Here is an 11,200-nt window from a genome sequence, read left to right on the forward strand (position 1 = left end):
ACAGTCCATCGCAGCATTGCTCAAGAAACAGGAAGAAAGAGTGAGAGAAAGTTGGGGCGAAAGAGTACAGCAGGGTTCGCCACCACCCCCTGCCGGAGCTTCGTGGAGCTTTAGGTGTTTTTGCTCAATAAACACACACAACGCCTGGTCTGGGAATCGAAACCGCGATCCTTCGACTGCGCGTCCGCTGCTCTAACCACTGGGCCATTGCGCCTACACAGAAATAGTGGTAGCTATGACAATAACAGCAGTAGAAACAGTATGATTGTTGTAGAGTTTGTTTACCTCCCAACCTTAGGCGTTGTTTCATTTAACCTGGACTGTTTTGGACTCATCTCTTCCGACTTCTGCCAACCATGTCGATCATAGTTAGCCACAAGTATTCCAACATTCTTGGTGATACAGTTAAACAAGTGTCCACACCGGCCTATCAAGCATTACTTCAGTGAACCAACTGGAACACAGGGCACTCATACTTGCCACTCAAGCACCTCATTCTCACACCTTGTGAAAAAGCAAATACATCATTTAATATATCCAATAACATGGACAGACTTATAAACTTTAAAACACCCAATAACGTTTGATCTATCTCCTTTCTTCGACTTCAGTACGAAAGCAGCCAGCAGAGATCTGATTGTGTACCTCGAGTCAGTGCCAAAATTGGATGCATAGTACGTAATGAAATCACTTATATGCAAGACCGGTTCAGTAATACTAGAAACCGAATCACCCAATCCACGCATTTCCTCAGAATACTTGGAATCAACTCGTGCCCAGCTTCCTACATCAACCAGTTTCAGAGCTCTAAACCAACGTAGAAAAAAAAAATGAAACAACAAATTCACCAACAACTGCTTTTTAAAGACACCACATGCCAATGCTGTTATACAAAGGGAAGCATTCGATCGTTCATCGGAAATGCCCATCTGCTAAATAGGCCCACAACTACAGGTATCCATGTTCACTGACCAACTGGTCCATCCGAAACACGAACAAGTACATATTCACCTTACAGTATGACAAATGCAGTGAGTACAACTTCGGCAGCACGGTCAGTTTAAAGTGCATTTTAAAACAAGCACGTCACCCTTCCTGAAACACATATTAAAATGTGGGAAGACCTAAAATAGTTATATTCTTTCCTATTCTAACCAAGGAGCGGAACGTAGACAAGTTGTAGATCAAAGGTGTCATTGTGGTTTTTAGATTTAAACATTGATAGGGGGATTCTTTTTCTTACAAGTTGCATGAAAAATCCGGGTTGAACCGTGTTTTCACTTAACTCACAATATTTATATGTCATACCCAACGGAATATTTGGTATGCTGAGTGCATTTTTGAGGTCTTTAGGTACATTACGTCATTCATATTGTTGATATTCAAAATTAGATTTGCTATATTCGCTCACAGTCTTACTAACTGAGTAGATTTTGCCTTAATGGTTAGGTTTAATAAGGACGATGCATGTCCATTGCTCTTATTATTTATCGGTAAAACAATATTCACTAACAAATAGATCGAATATATTTTGGTAATTATATTATTTTATTGGGATTATCCTCCTTGTGTGTTGTTTTCAGGCCACTCCCTTGAACGGATTTTTATTTAGACTACACTTTTTTGCATTATGAGTGACACTTCTCTATATGTCCTTAGTAACCAGAAGGTTCCTTTGAGGTGTTTTCCCTCAGCTATATTGTTGATAATCATAATCAGCGCCACTTCATTACCTTTATTTCTGCATATTCGGATCCCGCTTAAATCTCATCAACAAGACCTTAGCCTGCCCGTTGTTTTCCTCAGTTGACTGTAAAGACCAGAACAACGACTTTATTCTTTAAAAAAATACCCAAACCCCAAATTGTTGCCTTTACTGCAGTTATTTGTCTTGTTTGTTGTTTTTAGATTTTTAACACTTCTAGATTCCTATACGATATATGTGAGGTGCAATCGTTGTACGCATATTTACTGTGCAGGACGCTTTGTAAAGTACATCCCTTGAGCCATATTGTTGTTAGCTGTCGGTAACTGTCAAAAGGCGGAATGTAAACAGGTGAAATAGAGAGGATTACACTACTTTCCAGGACAGCATGCTGCAATTTTTTCACTTTGTCAGCATACAACATTTTAGTCTCCTTAATTCTTTTTTTATACAATCCGCTACTTTTCTAGTTTATTAAAAATTCAAATACGATATTTTGGCTAATCAGAAAAGAATATAAAGAAATTAAATGAAATTTCTGTAGCCATATTCTAAAATACTTCCATTCATATTTTTGTGTGAAATCCCAATCTTCGAAAAACAAACAACAAGGCTATTCTATTTACCATGGAATTAAAATAGTTGAAGCAGTAATTCACTATCGTAGTTGAGAAAAGTATTCCTAAATTGAAAAGAGCTAGTAACAAAATATCATGGATATTTACTTCCCATTAAAATATATTGAATTATTGATCCTCTGTTGATGAGTATATAATACATTAGCTGTTACAACACTACCATTTACATTACATGCGAATAAATTGTTTGCGCAATCATAAATATTTTAGAATATTTTATCTAGAAATAAAGTCTAAAATTTTAACATAGTTCAGAATGAAGGCGGCTAGCTGGCAGAATCGTTAGTACGCCGGACAAAATGCTTAGCGGCATTTCACCCATCTCTACATACTGAGTTCAAATTCCGCCGAGGTCGACTTTGTCTTTCATCTTTATCAGGATCGATCAAATATGTACCAGTTGAGCAGTGGGGTCAATTTAATCGACTTGGTCTTTCCCGTAAAACTGCTGGCCTTTTGCCAAAGTTTGAAACCAATATAGTTTAGAATTGATATTAAAAATAAAATATTTTCATAATTGCAATATATTATCAGTTCATTTTCATATGTTATAGATTTATTAAATCTAGGGTCCAGGCACTGCCGCTAGCACTCTTTTATTGTTTCAGCTAAGCATGAAATATATATTAATGTAATAAACTCAAATTCGCAACAAACTAGCATGGTAAAATAACAAAATCAAAAGTATAATCCGTAATATTTGGCACTTGATATTTGTAGCGCCCATCATTTACGATAATTTATTTACTCATAAATGAATTTTATTATTATAACTAATTATTGATAGGGAACATAACTGAATATGTATAACACTTATCGGAAATTTTATTACCCCATCTTAACTAAACAAACAAATTGAGACTACGTAGGGACGGTCAGTTCTTTATTTCTGGTTGATTTAACAAATCTAATCCCACTAAACAGGGAGAGCATAAACTCGGAAAGAACTAGTCTACATAATCGAATATTTAAATCGAATTATTAAAGTTAATTCCCTCTCCTAGGGAGATGTGTCAACAAAAGAGGGTTCTCCCACTCTCAGTGTGCCAACTGCATGCTTGGACACCAACCCAGGTATTTCCACGTCCCAATGCATACATACATGCATGCATACATACATACATACATACATACATACATACATACACATGGACATATGTTGTTGGATGGTGGTTGACTGCCCATGAGCTCTTCCACCCTCTGACAAGTCATATTTTTCGTCCTGCAGGGTGTCCAACAATCACCCTCCTCACCATGTGGTTGCCAGTTTAGTTGCCGACGACCCGACCATGCAACAAGCTGTACTGGGTTACATGTTACCAGTAGTGCCCAAGATCCTCCTGACATAAATTAGCTAGCATGTATATGTATGTAAATAATTGAACGCAGAAGAGAACATATACACATATATACGTACATTATATATGCATGCATGTATACATACATACATACATGTACATACTAGTTAAGCAGTGCGCATTTAGACTTGAATGTGTTTGTTTATATACATCATTTGTGTGTGTATGTGTGTGCGTGTGTGAGTATGTGTGTGAGTGCATGAGTGTGTAAGTTCATCCTTTCTTTTCTCTCTCTCTTATTCTTTCGCACGCAGACAAGCATATATGCACAGAAACAGTCGACTGGCTGTCTGTATATATAATTAATCTTATTGCCAGACGCTAACTAAGTAAAAGACTGAAATAATATTATAAATTATAAACATTTCTTTCACCTCTAAATGCTCCTATAACATCTGCTACCTATAAATACCTTGGTTTTCTTCAGCTATATACTCACATATTGAGAATAACCCTAACCCTAACATCACATAGCTAGACATAGAAAGCAGATGATTTTCAATTAATATACCAACTAAATAACATGTCTCTTCAGAACTGAAAACCTCGTAGATAATGGTAACTGAAAGAATGGATCGGTCCCTCAACTCTCAATTGATATTTAAAACGTCTGATTTACAACACTGAATATTATGCAGAGTTGTGGCATGTTTTGTAGAAAATTGATTTGTAACTTTATCGTTATGTTCGAATCTATAATAATGAACAATTGCACGTCCTGTACCACAGCTACATTTTCGAAAAAGCTACATCTTTAATGTTTATCGCATTTAAATAGTCAAGCTAAGCATGTTAATTCATTTGCATACACAGGAGTTCCCTTGGGTTAATTTCGGTTTGTTAAAACATTAAACAATAAGTAAGTAAATAACCTAACAGAAACTTCGGATAGTATGTTAGTCTCTTCTAGATAAACGATTCCGATGGGCGAAAATCTATTATTGCAAACCAACGATGCATTTGTAAACTTTGCTGCTATTTACAGCACTGAACAACAAAATTCTATTACACAAATTTGCAACGATTTGGACTGGGCTGTTTAGTAGTCCTTTTGATAATCACATGAACTTGCAATTTACTCTTCCAGATATTCTAGCGATTTTAAGTGCCTATCTTTAATACTTTGTCTCTCCTGTGTATCACATGTGATACACTGAACATATTTCCCTGACATCCATGCATCCTTTATCGTATAAATTCCCAATTGTTTTTCAACCAGCAGTGTAACTTGGGACTCAAGAAAGGAGAACTTTATTTTACTCAGAACATATAAAACAAGTGTTATCTAAAAGTCTGTAAACAAGTTTGGGCGTTTAGAACAAGTATATTTTATCTTTAAAGTAGGAACACAGCGGTTTCTACTTTAAAAGAAATAAACGTTTCTTTAAATTGAGTTGTTAAGTCCCAACTTAGAGAAAAACTTATAATATTCTTGTTTATCCCCAGGTCTGGCAAGTAATAGAGCAAACCAATAAAAATGTTTTGTCTTTCCTGAGGATATACAGTATAAAGGACTACATTATACAATGCGCTCTTTTCTGTATAAAACAACTGCAATGTGAAAGAGTTTTAGCAGCTATTTTAGCGGGTTAAGCCACTGCTAGACGTTTCCTTGCTGGGTATTTATCTAGGTATGCAGAAATTTTATCAATAATTCTGTTTAATTTAGTTTTCCGTTCAATTTACATTATAAAACCGATATTCTACCGATTAAATTAGATGCATATATTGATAGCTGAAATGAAATTCTTTAGGTTCTGACTCAGGCACAAGGTCAATTTAGATCGTAAACATTGATAAAATGAACGTACGTACACGTGTTTGAACAACTCACCATATATTTGTTTACCATTGTAAATATTGATAGTTATTTGGCGTATTTGCATTTTAAAAATAATTAATTTAGAAATTAATTAGAATACTATTTATTTTTACAAAATCCATTATTTGTTTTATATATCCGTCGCAAATGTATTTGGATGGTGTTTTCTTTAATACATTCCGGATTGTTTAAGAATAAATACGATAATAATATGATAATTAAAATCCATCCCTATATCGCATTCGGAGAAACCGCATGGCCTATACTGACCATAACAGTAGTCTGCCCATTTTCCTCGTCGGTGAAGCTAACAAAACCTAACAACCAAGAATATCATAGTTCTTTCACAGATCTTGTGCTCCTTGGTAGATACATCGATGTTTGTATGTGATAGCACAAAGGACCTCCTCAACATGATCCACGAATGCAACCACACATTTGATCTCAATTATTTCATCATAGAGATCATGGATGTAGTATCATTGTATCCATCAATTGATATAGATTTTACTGTCGAGAAAATTGTGGAGAGTGATATGATATTCAACAATGTCGATGTTGATAAACTGGATATCTTTCTATCCCTCACTCGCATCAAGTTTTCTGAACATAACTTAGCAGATGCTTGTCACCCTCGAACCAAACTAGGTAGACGTCTACAATTATTTTGATTATCAGAAGCGATCTTAAAGAGATTGTGTGAATGGAGTATGCTGTCTATACTGCACCAAATAGGTATAGATATTGATTTCCAATTTTGGAACAAGGCCAGCCATTTCGGGGCAATAAAGAAGTTGATTACATCCACCGCAGTATTAAACTGGTTGTTATTTTATCGAACCCCTAAAGGATGAAAGGCTAAGTCGACCTCGGGAGAAATTGAACTCAGAACGTAAAGTTGGATGAAATGCCTTTAAGCATTTCGTCCGGCGTGCCAACGATTCTGTCAATTCGGCGTCTTACTGGGAGTTATAGATTTTACCAAGATAAAAACGTGGCACTATAACAAGTGTGATAGTGTTTATTGTAGATGCAACAATGAATATTAATCTAGCTAAAAAATTAGGCAAAGCCTCTAAACTACTTATCAGGTGAGTCCGTCTTGAAGATCGCACCCCTCACCTTCGTTTGGCCGTGAAGGAAAGGCAGTTTTCCTCTGTCTGGTGGTTGTGGCGAAGGGGGTAGTGTGGTGGACGGGACTGAAAGGACTGAAGACAGATACTTTCCTCTCCGGCCAAGTCATCATCAATTTTTTTCAAGTTTCACTTGAAAAGGGAAATGAGGGTAGAGAGGGAAGTATTGCCCCCTAGCATTTTTGTTGAAAGGTAGGTGAATGTGGCGAAGATGGCGAGTGTGAATGGGCCTACTCTAAACATTCGCTTGTTCAGCGAGGAGTTTCGAAGGAGAGGCATCTGTTGAGGCGCACCTGACGGTCGGGGTAACCAGGATGTGTGGGGTTCCTCGGTTGCACCTGGGATGAATTCCCATTTTTGAAGATTTTATTGTTTAATTTTATTGTCAATTATTTTTACTACATGACTTTGTACTAAATCTCACTTGTCCTTTGTGTTGTAGTGTGTTTTGTGTTAGGCACTTATGGCCAGTAAAGAAAACATTATTATAATTACCTCCGCCTTAGCGAAGGCGGAGGTATTGTTTTCAGCCGTGTTTGTTTGTTTGTTTGTCCGTGGATAAGTTATCTCAAGAACCGCTGGATGTATTCGGATGAAACTTTCAGGGATGTTTGGCCTTCTGACTGGCACGAGCGGATTAAATTTTGGGATGTATCTGGTACCGGACAAGGATTCTGGATTATTTGTTACATTTACTTTACATTACATGATTAGTATATGATTACGATCTTACGTTGACTTTCAAGTCTTTCTCAATTATCTCCCTTTACTCTGTTTCCAAAGTTTTATTTTCCTTTCTATTATTAATTTTACTCGCGTCTCTATCTTAGTAGAAGCTGATGGATAAAGAAATCAAACTGCATAAACAAACGGCAGCAAAATCGTTCAGAAATTAAATAACGCTAACATATTATTATAATATATATATATATATATATATTATACATACGTATTTACACTTTACAGTATACTTACATATATACATACATCTATCCATCAATCTAAAGCAACAGGAATATTAAAGAAAGGCCGGAATTTAAGAGAAGAGAAAACCAAAACGTCTCATGCTATTCATTTAAAAATTCCTGAGTAGGTCTTATGGTTATTACCTCCACCTTTGAATGGTGAATATGTTAACTTTGGTTTGTATTAGATAAGGATTAGCTATTTATTGCAGTTGCTAATTTTTCTACAGCCACCTTCACATTCCATGACTACCATTGGGATCGATCAGGTACCGGATAATGAATCTGGATTATTTTCCTGTTTGTTTTTTACTTTATTTTTTAAAGGGGTCGGGTTCATTTTTAGTATTCTCGTTTGTGAGAGTAGTCAAGTTGATTTCAGATATTCTCATTTTAAAAATCATCTCTGGCTAATCGTTGAGAGGACGTTGGTGTTGTAGTCGAGTCATTTGATTCCCTGTTGCATTTGATGTGTGCTCGTTTCATGTGAGTCTTGTCGTTGTTTAAATTGTTGAAGGTATACCGCACCTAATTGTTGTATTACTGAATTGTTAAATTTATTGTTACCTGTGAATTTTTATTTTCTTCCCCATTTATGGATGAAGTTGTGAATAACAACATTATGGAAAGTCAACCAGTTCCAGCAGGCAGTCACGCTGCAGTAAGTGGGAATAATCTAACGGCAGATATCCTGCAAGTTAGAGAAATTCGGCTGAACGACACAAATTTTAAGAAATATAATGAATTGTTACGAAAGGAGGGAGACAGCCTGAGGCTGACGCGACCCAAGGAAATTATGGAAAAGAAAAATTGAAAAAAAGGACAGTAATATACAGGACACTGTCTGTTGCTGCAGAAAGAGTTGAAATAGCTGCAGAAGTGAGAGTCGAAGAATGCTTGAAAGAGATTAAAAGCTTAACTACGTACTACACCAGTGGAAAGAAATATGGCACAGTGGAGGTACGTTTCGCGAGTGAACAAGAAGCGATAAAGCACTCCACTGTGCCTTTGAGATCCACTGAGTGGGTACTACTACCAAGCTTCTGTGGCAAACGTGCAGCCAGAGTGAGAATTGGTAGAGTGCCCCCAGAAACTGACGAGGCGTGGCCGGTGGCAGCCATCCTCTATAATACATAAGAGGAAACAAAAATACTTACAATCACAAGAACTACGGAGGTAAACTGGGGGGATACGGCCTTGAGGTGACGGTCCACATCAGTTTGCCAGACCTTCATAAAATCAGAGAACTAATTATACCCGATGAAACGAAGTGAAGAGTCGTGGTGGAAGGAAGACCTCCCGTATGCTATGAATGTGGAATACAGGGACACATGAAAGCTAAGTGTCCCTAGAAACACGAAGCGGAGGGGATAGAGAAATAACAACAAGAAGAAGAGGTTTCAACCGTAGAAGAGCAAGGTATAAAAGAACAGTACACAATGGTGAAGAGGAAAAAGAGTAACGCGGACTCATCATCAAAAAGTCTTAGGAAGAAGAGAAAAGGAAATGGAGAGGAGACGCAGTGCGTGAAACAGGGAAAAGCGAACGAGCAGAGAAAAAAATGAAAGTAAGTGACGAAGTCGAAGAGCGAAAATAGAGACCGTTACCAACAACCAGCAAGGAGGAGAAAGTACAGAAGAAAAAGGAAGATGAAAGAGAAATGATAATAATAAAGAATACAGAGATAGAAATACCAGCAACAGTAGAAGAGATTGGTGAAGAAAATCAGAGAGAGACACCGAAAGGAAAACAATTAAGAAATGATACAATACACAAAAAAATGTAGAGATAGAAAAAAACATTGCGAAAATGAAGAATGTTATTAGAATTAAATTGTCAACTAACAAGAAAAATGGAGGTTTGAAAGTTGTTCTGCTGGAAAGAGAGAGAGAGGAGAAAAGTTGAAGGAATTGTTTGGTGAAAAGTTAGAAGTGACACCGGTACAGTATCGTTTTGATGAATTGCCGCCGGTGGTGGCATTCGAAGATTTAACGGAGTATTTGGTGTAAATGAGAGTAAGTGAGGAAATTTAAGAACTGAATAATTAATGACTTTGTGTAAATTTTAAAAGAAAAAGAGGAAAAATAGGAAAACCAACAGATACAAGACAGAATATTGAACTGTCACTAAAACGTTATATAAAAACAATAAAATGAAACTGCCTGCTTATGGGGGGGGGGGGCAGGTAAGTGATTTCATCCTCATTTCTCATTGTATCCATAATTTCATACGATATGTGTTTTTATTGTATTGTTTTGTATGTCCTTGTACTGTCCCCTCTCTATAAGAGCCATGTGCTTAATAAAAGAAATAAGGACGATGGTGTTGTCTAGGCGGAGGTTTGCGCTCTCTGCTTGTTGTCTACTATTATCTCATAAATGCAATAATATATTGTTGTTCTTCCTAGAATAATGTTTTCTTTACAGAGATTATATGTTTTACCTCTTTTAACTAAACATAAAAACTATGTTTTATAATGTTTAACTAATGCATTGTCAACATTTCTATTCAGGTCCACATCAATATGAAACGAAAGATTAACCGTTATGTAATGCGACGCGACACAGTGAGTTTACGATCGAGCACCGGACACTATTCTTGCCATCGCCAGAATTCGGCACCAACGCAACATGTTCAGTGTCCAACATCTGATTTAGAGGAGTCGATTCAACTACAGTTATCAGATATCATTTCACACAACCAAGATAAACAATCAGAACATTCTACTGAACCGATGAAACAGTTCAGTATAAACTCAGACATTTCACAACTGAAATCTAACCAGCCGTGTGTTATGGCAGAAACAACGTTTACAACATAACGGATTTTTTTTCTTTTTCGATTGATTAATGTCTGCACGTGTGCATTATTTAGATACGTCACTATAAGCGTATAACTGTGTGCATAAGTTTTAAGAATTTATATTATTACATATTCATCTAACACACACACTTATATACATATAACATCATGTGTGTGTGCGCGCGTGTGTGTGTGACTATGTGTGTGCGCGTGCCTGTGTGTGTGTGTGTGTGTGTGTGTGTGTGTGTGTGTGTGTGTGTGTGTGTGTGTGTGTGTGTGTGTGTGTGTGTGTGTGTGTGTGTGTATGTATGTGAGTGTGTGTATTCCGCTTAGACATTGCGATGCTAATAACCTACATGGAACTCAACATGCATATGCTTCAGTATGAAACGTCAGTCGAGTACATAACGGTAAAAAGAAATTGGGAAGACAAAGGAAATAAACAATTATGAATTTCATTAGCTTACAGCTGTTTCTGCTATAAGATTAATGCACTCATAGCTGAGTGCTTGAGTACCACATTATAGCTTCATCGGAGCTTCAAACCTGAAGTGCAATCTATTTTGGAAAACTTTTACATTTATGTTTATACATAGCAAAATCATTATCAATGAAAAAACATACATGTATGTAGGAAACAAAATTCAGGAGATTGAGGGGGAAGCCCTGCTCATAATTAGAATATCATAAATGTGTACAAGCATAGGTATAAGACACATTTCTATAAGATGAGAAGACAGTAAAAAGAAATATCTCTCAGTAAAATATATATTTCTC

At 36.6% G+C, this 11,200-nt stretch overlaps 1 protein-coding gene across 1 annotated transcript in view; it reads left to right on the forward strand.

Moving 5' to 3' along the window:
• LOC106884339 (calcitonin gene-related peptide type 1 receptor) overlaps positions 1 to 11,155 on the forward strand; it is a 130,531-nt gene extending 119,376 nt beyond the window's left edge. The window contains exon 13 of the mRNA XM_052969887.1: positions 10,134 to 11,155. Within this exon, the coding sequence (XP_052825847.1) occupies positions 10,134 to 10,442 (309 nt within the window). The 3' untranslated portion in view covers positions 10,443 to 11,155. The remainder of the gene's footprint in view (positions 1 to 10,133) is intronic.
• The last annotated feature ends 45 nt before the right edge of the window (positions 11,156 to 11,200 follow it).

Source organism: Octopus bimaculoides, chromosome 8 (genome assembly GCF_001194135.2).
Source record: "Octopus bimaculoides isolate UCB-OBI-ISO-001 chromosome 8, ASM119413v2, whole genome shotgun sequence".
Taxonomy (NCBI): Eukaryota; Metazoa; Mollusca; class Cephalopoda; order Octopoda; family Octopodidae; genus Octopus; species Octopus bimaculoides.